The 14,340-nt window shown below is 42.8% G+C and overlaps 1 protein-coding gene across 4 annotated transcripts in view; it reads left to right on the forward strand.

The window, feature by feature from the left end:
- RIC3 (RIC3 acetylcholine receptor chaperone) overlaps nt 1–14,340 on the forward strand; it is a 61,837-nt gene that overhangs the window by 33,860 nt on the left and 13,637 nt on the right. The window contains exon 1 of one of the 4 annotated variants that reach the window (XM_064657402.1): nt 4,710–4,872. The exons of 1 other annotated variant lie outside the window; for it this stretch is intronic. In XM_064657402.1, coding sequence (XP_064513472.1) covers nt 4,725–4,872 — 148 coding nt within the window. In that variant the 5' untranslated portion in view covers nt 4,710–4,724. Of the gene's footprint in view, nt 1–4,709; nt 4,873–7,011; nt 7,178–14,340 lie in introns of those variants that run through there. 2 more of the 4 variants (XM_064657403.1, XM_064657401.1) reach the window with 2 other exon arrangements.

Here is a 14,340-nt window from a genome sequence, read left to right on the forward strand (position 1 = left end):
AGCATTCTCAGCATCTTTTTTTTTTTTCGTACGGCAAATGTTTTTAATAAGCTGAAAGCTACTGTTTGAGACCACCTGCAGTTCTCAGATGAAGCTCGAGGCTTCCTTAGTACTTCTGATGCTGTTTTGAACTTACACACTCATTTTATGATCAGCTTTTCCTGGTGCCTGTTTTCAACAGAAATGCTTGTTTTAATCAGTGCTAATTTCACTCCAAAAGTAATGATTTTTTTCGCAGTACAAAAATGGCTCTCTTAGAATCCTCTTTTCTATCAAGTGTGCTGCGTAAAGTTTGATGCTGTAACGTAACGTTTCAATCACAGCATCACCTCCATCCTCCTTTTCCTCAGGAACTCTGCGGGCACTGCTGCTTCACATCATGCTCAACAGAACTAGATACACATTTATTCACCCTGACCCAAAAATTAGTACAGTAATACAACCTGTTCTCTTTGTTCATTAGCCAATTGCCTGCCTGAGGGGGCTACTGGAGGGCTGAGCTCAGCAGAAACTCTGGGCTCAAAGAAAAGCTTCCTGTGGAAAATGTAAGTCTGGTGCTTCTGGTCTGTCAGCTCCAGCAGACTCCCCAGGTGCAGGAGTTGGGCAGACATGAGAGGCATAGAGAGCATTCACGGAGACACAGGCACAGATTTTCTGCCACAGCCATCCTGCAAGGGGCTCTTGCTGCAGCAGACACCAGGCTGTGGGGCTGAAACCTAAAAGACCCTTCTGGCAACTGGATCATTCCCCAGCTGACACTGAGATCAGCTGAATACAGGTACTTCAAAATCTCTGCACCAGGTGATGATTTGGCCCATTCTATGTAATCTATATTTTTTTTTTTATTTTTTTTTTTTTTTAGCAAATGCTGTGTAGCTGTAGATGATCATCCTTCTTAGAAAACAATGATTTATTCCTCTATGAAATATCTCTCTTTGTTTTTAGTCATGTGAGAACAAAATATTGGCAACTTGAGCCTACAAAACAGTTGATTGATTTTCTTTGAAAGTCTTTCTCTCTTGCCTGGCTTCCAGTAAAACGAAGGCCCTGAAAGGCACAGCAGCTTTATAACAGACATAAATGTTTATGTCAGAGGTACCTGAAGGTAGCCACACAAATCCACTTTTCCAGTCCCTTTCTCACACAACTCCCAACTTTTCCATGGCCTTGTTCTCCTTGGCTTTCCACAGTAAAAGACACCCCCCTACAAGTAGCATTTGGGTCTGGCAGTGTGGACCCAAAATAATTTTCCCCTGTTGAACACTGACAGTCCTGCCAGTGTCAGTGTGCATGGAATGTGCCTCTAGAGACCACACCAGAAATGCTGACCCCAATTACAAACCCAGGAGATAATCCAGATTGCCTCTGTACTGGAGTTCTGTTGATGTCAGTGAGAATTTATGGTGCCTCCCAAACATGCTGGGGTCCATCCAGGTGCACCTCTCAAAGACAGCAGGGCTCATCCTACATGTGGCTGTGCCTACAGCCACCAACAGAGCCAGGCTTTGGGAGGTTGGCACCTTTCCCCACACAGCATCTTCTCTAAGGGATGCTTTGCATCATAGTCAGCATGACAAACACCCCCTAAATTATCTGTAGCTGAGCCACAATGAATTCAGGATGAGGAACTTTTATTTCTAAGTAAAGTGAAAGTTTTGCCTGGTAATGGATAAAATTGTAGTTTAACTGGCCCTAAAGGTGGCTGGCATGTAGTTAAGAGGCCATGTTCTCTAGTTCCTACTGTACTAAATGCATCCTCTAGCTGAAAGAAAACAGTGATTATCAGAAAGTCAATTGTCATTCTGCCTCTTTAGAAAAATTCCCATTAAAGATAAAGCCAATTTTAATTAGATTAAGTATCCAATTACTGTAATTACATTTTTTAAAAATTCACATCATGAGGATGACCCTTTTAAAAAGGGTTACAAGAATAATTAGTGTATTCATATTAACCAAAATGTATTGGATAATATTTATACCCAGAAGGCAAAGTACATTACACATATTTCACCTTTGGGGAAAGCTTGCAAATGTTTTGGCAGTGGTATGAATATTTATAGGGAAGAGCGTGCTTTAGCAAGATTATATGAGAAAGCATTTATATGCTCACAAATTTTTACCCAAGGGTAAAGTATACATAAAATGTAGTGCAGAGATTATGGATATGCAAAGTACGATTTAAGCACGGAATTTATATCAGTTTGTTTAATTAATTGGAGCAGAATACTACTTCCCTTATTTATTTTTTTTGGTGACAGAAGGGCCCACAGAATTCCTCTGAACTTTCTTTCTGCTGATTAATGACACCAAGAAAGAGAAAGGGTCTTTCCCCTGCAAGGCATCACCTTGTCCATAGGTTAAGCCATCCCCTTTAATGTGTTCCTGATCTCATTGTGTCAGCGATCCCATCTGCTACCTGATGTTACCTGAACAACTCACCATGGAGCTGGAAAACATGCAGGCAGCCTCTAGTCAACACCACTCATTTAGGGGCAAATTGTCCAGCTCTCAGCAAGAAGACTTGAAGATATGCCAAACAGGTTTGGCAAGAAAGAAGACAAGAAACCACATCCATGTTCCAGGCTACCCACAGAAGGCACAGAGGATGTGACCCAATTTTGTTTCTTAGGTACAGCACAGGCTCAGCACTCGGCAAGGGCGGAAGCTGTGCCAGCCCTTGTGCTGTGCACAAAATCCTCACTGCAGAACAGAGAGCACAACACACCACAGAGACCTCCCCAGAGAACTCTGCTGGTGCAGCCCAGCCAGTGATTTTTGCCTGCTCTGCAGCTAATCAACAGATTTGGGAATTACCAAGGAATTACATTCTTCCTCATAAAAAAGCTCTCAGGCTTCGTACTGGTGTTTGCATCGACCTACTGCAGCAGCATTTGGTCCTTTGCTACTCAGATACTCTGCAGTGAGAAGTATGCTTGCAGCATGCACACAAACACCTCCCTCAGTCAGGTGAGAAAAGCTGTGGTAGCACTGCTTCTGACAAGACTTAGATATATGAGGAGGCTCTTGTGTCAATGGTTAGCTTGATTAAGTTAAGAAATTTCTTCCTGATTTACATTTATATCAAAGATTGTTCATTTTTATAGCAATTTATATGTGGCCAATCAAGAATGAGCAGACAAAAGAAAAAAAAGTCAGGCTTAAAATGATTCATTCAAGTTCTTCCACATTAATTTTCTCCTCACTGAGTTATCAGCAATCATTCTTGAGTATTCACGCCTTTCCTGGTTTTCAGAACTGTTGAATATTGCTGTACATAATCCAGAGTTTAGTATTCCTTAGGCCATAGACTGTGGCCCATGCAGATCCTGACCTAGACATGTGAGAAAGGTTCTAGCTTCTGAAGATGACCCTTCCCTTATGAAAGGAAAAAGTTAAAATAAGTTGCAAGTGCTTTTGCAAAGGGATGGTTGTTTCGATGCTCACAGTGCCAGTGTGGAGAGCTGCATGAATGTGTACAACTCACTCTGTCCTTTGCTGGGTTTCAAGCTTTCTTGCAAAATAAATTAGCCCAAGAACATCCTTAGAGAAAAAGCATAAAAATAAGGGAAAAAACCCCCCCAAAACTTCTGATTCATACTGGATAAATTGCCTGTTAAACTTTGTCCCATAATAAGGAGAAACTGGGAAAGTTGGCAAGCATGGGATAGCAGAAAGACAGGTAAGTGGGAGGAAGACAAGGGTTAAATAAATAGGAATAAAATTAAATTAGTTTCCAATGTTGCCTTTCAGAAGTTCAAAATAAATAATTTGTTAGAGATTTCTACTGATACCTGCTGAATATCTATTACACCAGCTGGAGGGAATTTTGCTATGTAAGAGTTATTTCTGAATATTATAAAGGCTGTACTTATATCAGTTTGGAAACATAAGTCAAAGAAGACATTTAGCGCTTACAAGAACACTGTTCTGTGAAAACATCTCTTTCCACATAATGGCAAACACAAGTCAAACAAATCTAAATACAGTGAAACCCACTTGACGAGGCTGACTTTTGTGATGCCAACGTGAGCAATCAGGGTGTTCATGGTACTCAGGATATGGTCTGAAAAGCACATATTCAGATCAGAATATACTAATGGTATTTTCCCTTCCCAGAAGGTAGAATCATCTAAAACATTCTCTTGATCTTCTCTGTTATGATGCTGTTCTCAACATTGTTTTGTGTGACTAGAACTAGAACTGGGTTCTACAGCAAGCTGAACCAGAAGAATTTCACCTGTGACTTCCTCGGATGAAGGACCGGATCTGTCCTTATAGTGAAGTCAAGAACCCTGCAGGAATTCTGTATTTGACTGTAGAAAAAAAAATGGGTTTTATCAAGTCTTTATTTTTTTTCAACATAGCTCTTGATGATTGAATCTGTGCAGTCTCTACATATAAACCAGTATCAAGTTCCTTGCTTTGGCTTTGAGCTGCTCCAGGCTTCTTGAGTGGCCATGGACCAAGTACCACGTTGGGATCAGAAAGGTGATGATTCCACATGAAATGGTAACGCAGAGCATCAGTCTCCCCATTCTTCTTGGCTTTGAATGATGTGGGGGAAAAGCATTGAGAAAACTGCTGTAAGCATTTAATTTTTTCTTCCAGTGACCTTCCTAGGAACAAGATAAGATCGGAAAGGCAATCTGCTTTATCCAAACCTAATCAGCAAGGAAGCCCCCAAGTATCAGTGTTTTGGATCAACTGGCTTGACGACACTTGGAATGGTGAAACCATCCTCTGACAGTGGCAGCTCATGTCTAGAAAGGCTCAGGAGGGAGAGCACCAGCTGCTCTCCCAGCTGCTGTGTCCTCACTGCACATCCCAAGAGTTACAAGGGAAAGAGAAGTGATTCCAGGAGTGCTGTGCCAGGTCAGTGGTGTTCTCCTTGGGGCCATAGAAAGTCGTTTTCCTTTTGGCTTAAGGACTGATGCTTTGGGCAACTTCAGCATCATCAGATGCTGAGGATGATGGTCCTAAGCAACTGCAGTGTCTCACCACTGTATGACGCTAAAAAGCTTTTTCTCCTCAATGAAGAGACAAAAGTTGCTGCTTATGGTAGCACATCCATTGCCAGAGAACAACAACATATTATCCATTGCAGACAGAGGGAATTATTTGTTGTTAGTGAACTCATGACACATTTCTGATCAAGATGACACTCCTTTTGATGCCTCTGCTTGTTAAGTTGGCCTCTGGAGGCATCAAGAGCTGCTGACAAGTTTAGGAAAGCGACAGGCACTAAAACAACAGCTCCCACAATTCTTATTTCCAGGGACAGAGTGGGGACTCCCAGAAACCCTACTGTGAGGAGCCTGAGACCTGGAAACTGAGCAGTGGGTGAAGGAGCTGTGGAAGGGGACAGCCCAGCTGAGTAAGTTCGTAAGGGTTGGTGGGGCCTGGCCAGGGGCTGCCACCTCCCCAGGGCTGAGGTGCTCAGTAAGAATGACTTCTGGAATTGTCCACCCGGTTCCAGCTGTTCAGTCAGTGGATATCTTTCTTGAAGCAATTTAAGAGCCTGTGGTATTCTGCTGCCGTAGCGGTCTGCAGCGTTAGTCAAAGCAATTCTGCTCTCAGCTCAAGTCTAATTAAGGGTAGCTCTTGCGTAAAGTGAGTTAAATTCAGTAGTCACAGCCCAGACCCCATGGAAAATAGTCTAATTCAACTACAGTAATACAGTGTAATATAAATATAATGGAAATACAAAACCATATAATTTAATTTGACATGACTGGCAGTATTTTGCTTAAGTCGGTGAAAATGCACGACTGCAAACACTGAACTTCCCTCTTCGATCTTTTAGCGTTAGTGTACTCGGAAGGACATTTCAGGATGACTTTGCACAGCAGCAACCCAAAGAAACGCACTGAAATATGCATATTTCAAGCTCTCTTTTGAAAATATGTGCATATTTATAATTTTTAAATGTCTTAGTTGCAGTAAATTGAATTAAGTATGGTCTGTATTTTTCTACACTTTTCCTGTGTGCTCAAAGGAGGGAAACAAATCCACATGGAGAATCCAGGTGAGCCACGGCCTCAAACCAGTGCCTTTAGCCAAGAAGCTTTCCTGCCCCTGCAAGCCCAGCTGCCCCCCCCCCAGCAGTCCTGCCACAGGAAAGGTCCTGGCCCCTTCCCAGGCCAAGGGGAGCTGCAGGGACCAAAATGCTGCTGCTGCTGCCATCAGCTCCTGGCACAGCAGGACACGCAGAGCTTTGGGCACCCTGTGCCCACCTGCCCCGTCCTGCCATCACTGCCAGCAGCAGAGACCAGCTGGGATCCTGCACAGCAGTGAAAGAAAGGGTGCAGTGTAGATTTTTTTTTCTTTTCCCCCAGTAGGTTTGCAGTGCTACAGGCAAGGAGTGGGTGAGAGCCTGGGAAACACTTACGGGAGGTTAGGAAAATTCATAGAATCATGGAATGGTTTGAGTTGGAAGGGACCTTAAAGACTGTCTAGTTGCAACCCCCTTGCCATGGGCAGGGACACCTTTCCTTAGACCAGGTTGCTCAGAACCCCATCCAACCTAGCCTTGGACACTTCCAGGGTTGGGGTATCCACAGCTTCACTGGGCAACCTGTTCCAGTGTCTCACCACCCCCACAGCGAAGAATTTTTTCCCAATATCTAATCGAAACCTACTCTCTTCCAGTTTGAAGCCATTCTCCCTTGTCCTGTGCCCTCTCTGCCCTCTTCTGCTCTTCTGAGGTTCGGGGCATTTCCACAAGGACCCAACCCAGACCAGACCCAGGGATCCCAACACCTTTACCTTGAGATCCCAACACCTTCATCCTGGGATCCCAACACCTTCACCTCGTTATCCCAACACCCTCACATCCCAAGACCCTCACATCCCAACACCTTCACCTCGTTATCCCAACACCTTCACCTCGTTATCCCAACACCCTCACATCCCAACCCCCTCACCCTCCTTGTCCCAACCCCTTCCCCTCCCGCCGCCCCGGGCCCCCCTCAGGCCCCCGCCGCGCGCCTGCGCGCGCCTGCGCAGAGGCCTCGGGCGGCCGGCGCGGCCATGGCGGGCTGGACGTGCTGCCGGGTGGCCGCCGTGTCCTGCCTGGTGCTCTGCCTCTCCCTCCTCCTGCCGCGGACATTCCTGCCCCGGGGCGGCGGCCGGCAGGAGCCCGGGGCCGCGCCGCACGCAGCGCCCGCGCCGCCCGACGGTAAGAGGCCGCTCCTCGCCGTCGCTCCCCCCCGTCCCTCCCCGCCCCGGTCCCGCTGCCCGGGGTGAGCCCGGGGCGGGGGCACCGTGAGGGAGCTCCTCCACCCGGGATGGGAGCGTGGCGTAGTTCCCCCTTCCCCCATGCTCCTCCCTTAGGGACGTGTGGAGTGTCAGAGGATTCATTCGTTGTTATCGCTCTGATTTATCTCTTTTTTTTTTTTTTTATTTTTTAAATCATCCAAATTTCATTTCATTTGTGTGTGGGCTGTTAAAGCTGCTGAAAAGTGACATACTCATACCATTTTGTTTTTTATGTTTTTTTTTTTCATTGCGATGCATCACTTTTTATTTGAAAGCTTCATTTAGTTATTTTCTGTACAGAACGCTTTTGTTGTTGCATACGAAATAAAATTTCATTTTAACCACCTTCACTGTTTAGTTTCCTACTCCCAGCGTTTTACATTTTGTTTTCATGCACCAGGTCCTCATCGTGCTGTGCCACGTGATGACTCATTTGGGCTCACGTCCTGTCCCTTGAGCTGTGTCCTGTGTCCTTCGTGCCTGCCGTACCACTCTGCATGTCCCCTCCTCAGTTCTGGAGGAATGGGTTCTATACAAGCATCTCCCATTCTTTTTATGCCTGTTGCCTTCTGCCGTGGGTGTTTTTCCCCAAGGCACTTTACCAAAGTAGGTGGTATTGTAGCCCCAGGTCCTGGCAGAGCAGGAGTTCTGCCCAGGGCTACCCACAAGCCAGAGGTGAGACCCACAGAAGTGCAGAGAATTTACAGGTTCTACTGGATGCTGTCCCACAGGGAGTCATGTTCAGTGACTGTATCTTATGCATCCCTCCAACAGCTTGGTTATTCCCTGTCTGCACACTTCAGTGACGTTGATTTCATTTACCAGGGCATTATAAGGACCTTTAGAGTGAAGTTGCTGCTAAAACAATGTTACGTTGAACTGAAACGTAGGATTTCCATAGTACAGCCACCATTCCATGGTTACCGAGTGTGTCCTTGGCCTGTAAGAACTTGAAAATCGCTTTGTCAACACTGTAGGTTTGCAGGTTTATAATTTCACTGCAGAATCTCCTAACACTGAAAACCTGGAATGGTAGCTGAGTTTTTGACAGCACATCAAGAGCAGTGCTGTGAGGGCATCGTGCTGGGCCCTGCAAAGGCCCAGCAGGCACTACAGGGGCTTGGTGAGGATTGTGGAGTCACCTGCCTGAAGCAGGGATGGGAGCAGATGCTCTGGGAGATCCTACTTGTCTCTCCGTTAACTTCTTTTCCTGTGCAGCTCCCGACTGATCGTGCAGTGTTGCCAGATGATGGAGTTTGACACACCATTTTCCCACAGCAGTGCTGTCCTAGGCAGTCTCCAGTTAATGTTGAGGTGCTTCTTTCTTTGGCTGACAGAAAAATAAGCTCTAAAAAAAAACCCAATGAAAAACTTGCCCCCAAATTATTTCCAGTGGCATCTACCTGATGAGTGATGCTCATACCTGAGCAGTGCTGTAATAGGCTGACTTACCACCACCAATTTTAAATGCTTAAAATAGGTAGCATAAATACTCTGTCCATCATCACTATGTAGTATAAATACTGGTCCCATCATCCTGCAGAGATCAGAGTACAGAAGGAGTCAGTGTGTGTCTGGTGCAGTGCAGGCACTCAGCTTGCTCTCCTGTTGCACCCCAGCACCTGTCTTTGGCTGAAGATGTAATACCTCAGCTGATCTGTTTCAGATGAGAGTTTATAGCCCATATTTTCAATTTGATAGCAGGAATTTCATTACACCCGCTCTGCAGACCAAACTTTATTTCACCTGAAGTTATTTTTTTATTGGAAGAATAAATCTTGATTGAACAGTTCAATTCATATCTCTGTCATTAGTCGTTCTCTTTGTTGCACTGATAACTGCAGTTACCTGACAGGAGTTTCAGGGACTTGAAGTAATCATGTCATTCTTGAAGTTAATAAAGTGCTTATTGTAGTCTTGGGGGCAAAATGTCTCTGAATAAAACATGGTTAAAGTTTACTACCATTTGTTAGAACTCACTGTTACCAGAAGGCTTTTTATTGAAACAGGCTTTAAGCATGGGAATGGCACTTTCTCTAATAAAGCTATTTTCAGAGGTCTCTTTTAGGAAAATGGTGAGCATAGAACTATAGAGGTTAATATTATATTCCAGATGGGAATGTTTTTCTTTTTCACAGTAATAGTTTCATGTATATGAAAAAGCTTATTTAAAGACCTTACTGTGCACGTAACACATTTCTAGTCTACTTCATGGACAGGCATTGGAATTTTTTGTCTTTTGTAAAAAAAGAGGGAAAAAAAGCGCTACTAGCAGTCTAAGAAGTACATTTTAAATCTAGTGTTTGCATATATATGCCATGCATTTTATGAAGCTACTCTCTAAGCTGGTAGTTTCAGGAAAACTGTACAGCTCCATGACAGTAGCAGTCTGTCTGCATTCTTACGAACAATCAAGTGGCATCAGCTTTACAAGAAAAATACATAACAGTTCAGGCAATGCCTCTGCTCAGCTTGGATTTATGCAATGCACACATCAGTTGCCTGCAGGTGTCCCGAAGATGAAGATTTTTCCATTTGGGTTAGTTTTTGTGTTTTTAACCTGCACCTGCAGTATTTAATAAAAAAAAATTTCAAGCATTTGACTGTGTCCATTAAAAACACCCGTGCGGAGGTTTAAAGTAAGGATTTAAAAATTGTCATGCTTTCTAATCTTGTTGAGTAGGTTTCTAGAGTTGTATTGTTGGGAACAGAGCTACAGCTATTTTGTAAATATCAGTAAAAGAGCAAGAACTAAATGTTCACCTAGTTCACCTTGATCTTAGTATGCCAGAATGAGAAGTGTTTATAAAAACACTTAGAAGACAAAAATATAAATGACTGCACATGTAAAAAAAAAAAATCTAAAACATATGTTTTGTGATAGTGTATAATACTGAAATAGAGAGTTCCCTCCACAGTGAACCAAATGAACTGGCAGTGTTATAAAAAGGATTAATTACTTGGGCTTTCTGTGGACAGACATGTTCGAGAACTTAGAGGGTGTTAAAGAATAGCAGTAGAAATTATGTAATGGCTTGAAAGAGAATTTAGATTAAATGTTAAGAAAGCAATTTCTGTGTAGATTATTCTAAGCTGTTATACCAAACATGGAGGTTATGCAAGAAAACCTGGAAGGGCATTTTCAGTCTAGACAACATAAAGTTACATTATCGCCGAGTCCATATGTGTTTCTGTATGTGCCACTTGCAGCTTTAGAACCCTTTGGCCAATTCATCTCACTGGATAGAGAGGGGGAGAAGATAAATAGTTTATGAAAATACACTGCTGAGAGGGGCTGAAGATTGATTCCAGTCTCCTGAGGTGATGGCTTCAACCAGAAAGGGGGGTCTTGCATATCCTAGTTAGCAAAAGCTTTGCTTAGAGCACACATCTTTAAATGTCAAGTCCAACAGAGCAGGGGAGGACAATGTACAAAATTTTTGAGTTCTGAATCTCACAAAAGTATATTTCCTTTCTGATCCCTGTGGCAGTCTGAAAAAGTGGCGGTTTTCTTTGTCAGTCACTGTGATCAACATTTTACCAGGAAAATGTAAATGACACCTAAGCCTCTCTAAGCATGGGAGTCAGTGTACAGTTTGAAGACAGGATGTAGGACTGGGATTTACATTGCTGAGGCAGGAGGGTAGTTCTGGATCCAACCGCCACGTTTTTTCAGTTCAAGCTGGTTTGTTCTTGGGGCTGTGTTTTTTTGGTTTGTTTTGGATGCAGAGTAAGAAACAGTAAATGTCTTACTTGGAAAGAACACACTTAATATTTCCAAACCAAAGTAGTGTGAATGTGGTTTTGAGATGGAAAGAAAAACAAAAAGGCAGAGCATGAGCAGAACTGTGGTTGCCCCCGAGGAGCTGCTCTGTTGAGATTGGAGGAGCAACAAGAACAGCATCCTTTGCTGTCGTCTTGGACAAGTCACAGCTTCCCAGACTGACATTTCCCACTTCTAATCCTCCTCCTACACTTCTGGGGTCTGAAGATCATGCACATTTTATAACTGAAGCCATGTGTCGTAAATCTCCTGATGAAGGAAGTACAAACCTTATGTAGAAATGTACTGTATGTCAAACTTTATTTTTTTACTATATATGTACGTATGTGTCCCAGCATTTTACAACTGCTCATATGTTGCAGAAAGACCTATTACCCGGACTAAAGAGTTGCTGAATCACACAGTAACTTAAGTCTAAATAACTTTATAAATAGTCAAGGTTGGGCTCAGTAGCAATTCCTAAGCCACATTAAGTAGAACATGTAACAGCTTTCTTGGAAAAAAGATGCTTGGATGGTCTGAATATCATCATCTGGTTGGCTGTTGCATTAGTTGTGTTATAGTTTTTAAGATTTGCTTTTTTTTCAGTTGAGTGTTAATATTTTGTTAAATGATTAAAAACCCTATAGTCATTCTAATGTGAAAATGCCATTAAGAACTTCATCTACATTCAGAAACCTACAGTCTTTTAAACAACACAAGTATTTGCTGGGGCATGATTTCATTTTTTGACTTAAAGCTATTGAAGGGATGGGATTAGATAAAACATGCTCTGCTTGCCCTGTAGCTTGTTTGCAAAGTTGATTTGAAGCATTAAAGTGACAAAATTATTAAATGTGTTGGATAAATCTTAGGTAGAAGATTGCAAAGCCAGGCAGGGTGTATTTGGTAGAGTTATGGCATGAAGCAATCAGGTCTGCATGAAGGCAACCCTCGGGCTGTCTCAGGGAAGCTGAGAAACATTTCAAAAGCAGAGCAACACTGGGCACCCTTCAAAGCTACGTGGAGTTAGTGCTCTTCCCACCGCATGGAAAATCGGTCCTGTTGAAGTGCACACCATCAGCACTGGCAGCTGGATGGTGCATCAAGCAAGGACCCAACATGTGCCTTTCTGTGCTCACGTACAAGCGTCACTTGATTTTGCTGATGGAAAGTATGTTGTTGTCTCCCTTTGAAAGTGGTTTGTTTCATCCCTGAAAGCGTGGAATCCAGTCGCATCACCTACCGGTGTGTGTGCTGGGGGTGCTGGGATTTTTCATAGCACAAGGTATCTTGTTCATTTGACAGTGGCATCCAAATTGTTATGATTTACATTTATGTACTGTGTATACTGTGTATTTAACAGTTTTGTGCATGTTATGCTTCTAAGTTCCCTGTGCCATCAGTTTCATCTGTAATTTGCATGGGTTCTTCACAGTAAAAAGCTATGGCAAATAGTATTTTTTTTAAATAAGGAAATAATTATAAAAGTTTAAAAATCAACAAGGAAGATTTAGAAGTAGGAGACATGAAATTCCCCTATAAATTATTTTGATAATGAAATGTCTATTGTGTCTCCCTTTGGCCTGATTATCTTTAATTGAATTGAGTCTTTTAAATCACAAGTGAGGCCTTATGGATAATTTAGAAAACTATTCCCTTTAAATACAGCTTCACCTCTTACAATTATTTTCTACTTTCTTAATATCTCTCTCTTTTTTTTAAATAAAGAACATTTGCATAAGATGTTTTAAAAGGGTTTATCTACCCTGCTGCTTCATCCCCACCTCAGTGATACTGCTCTCTGCACGACACCACACTTGTTTCCACAGTGACCTACTGCTACAGGGCATCACTGCTGGAGCAGTGGGACTTGTAAATAAGATGCTGTGCTTTCCATAACAGACTGTGAATAATTCCCCAAAATTTTAAGTGCAAGATAACAGCTTCCTCAAAGTTAAGGTAATCCGAGAGTGGGTTTGGTCAGCGATGGTGTACCCTGGCACTTTCACTAAAGAACTCGTAGAATGTGTGCTCTCATGTACAAGAAAAATGTGTTTTTAATAGTAGGACTTCACAAATTATTGATACCACTTCCTAATAAGTATTTACTACAGTTTTTTCTGCTCAGGAATTTAGCTTCCTATGATGGTGTTTCCCAGCAGGACCAAACGTTAAACAAATTTTTCTCTTGCGTTTCATAAAAATCTTTGCAGCTGGCTACTCAGAGAAGTAAAGTTGGTTATTTTCAGTGCGGTTTCAAACCTGGTTTTCATTTCCTTTCTGTGAGCACACGCAGCCTGTCCCAGCACCAGTCAGCAGTGTCCTGGCTGCGTGTGCCAGGGAGGGGGAGTTTTACAGCTGGCACCAGGGAGTGAGCTGCAGCCCAGCCTGGCACATCCCGTCTCTGGTGCTTTCATCCAATGCCTCCTGCCGCCAAACTCCATGGTGGAGTAGCTGAGTAATTCAGTTCAGACCCACTTGGTGGAAGGGAATGCAGGTGCATGTTCAGGCTCGATATGGAGACAGAAAGCAGGATGTCAACTAGACAGAGAGTAAAATAGTGAACTCGATGGCAAAATTGTTGAATTGATGGCAGAAAGAAAACAGAATAATGCGTGAGCTTAAATTTATTGAGGCTCATGTGCCTTTCAGTTGGATGAAATCATCTGTAGTGCCATTTCAGGCTCTCTGCAGTCTTACACTAGCATCTGTACATCCATATATGCTTCCTCCCCTTTCTTGTTTTATATTACCTCTGCCTAGAAAGGCTAGAGACCTCTAAACGTTTTCCCTCTAAAATGCCAAAGATAATACGCCCCAAGCTATGTTCAGTCTCCTTTTTTACATTGCTTTACCTCAGACCTTTTTAAGGAGAACAGCTTGAGGGGCCCTCACTTTTCTTTCTCTTTCATTAGTCGCTTGGTAAAATCAGGTAAAATACTATTTCTTATGGCAGTAGCCAAAAATCTATACTGAGCAAACACTGCAGCCGTATATCAGGGTGTTGGATGTGTGGTGGTTTATACACTAATATGCTTTTGCATAATATTGAAAGATCAGGCTCACAGCAGAAAACCAATATCTTGTTGGAGTTTCTCTTGAGCAGAGAAATAAGAAAGACTTTGGGGTTTCATCCTGTCAGAGATGCTGATTCATAGGGTATTTAGGCAAGTTTTATATATATACATATATATACCTGCTAAAATCCATGCTTTGTTAATTGCAAGCCAGCTTTTTCTCTTCTTAAAATTAAGATATTTTAATGGTGGAATTTTACTCAAATTTTCTAGGAGTAAAATTGCTGTACGTAAACCCTA

The sequence above is a fragment of the Pseudopipra pipra genome, chromosome 6, assembly GCF_036250125.1.
Source record: "Pseudopipra pipra isolate bDixPip1 chromosome 6, bDixPip1.hap1, whole genome shotgun sequence".
NCBI classification, from domain to species: Eukaryota; Metazoa; Chordata; class Aves; order Passeriformes; family Pipridae; genus Pseudopipra; species Pseudopipra pipra.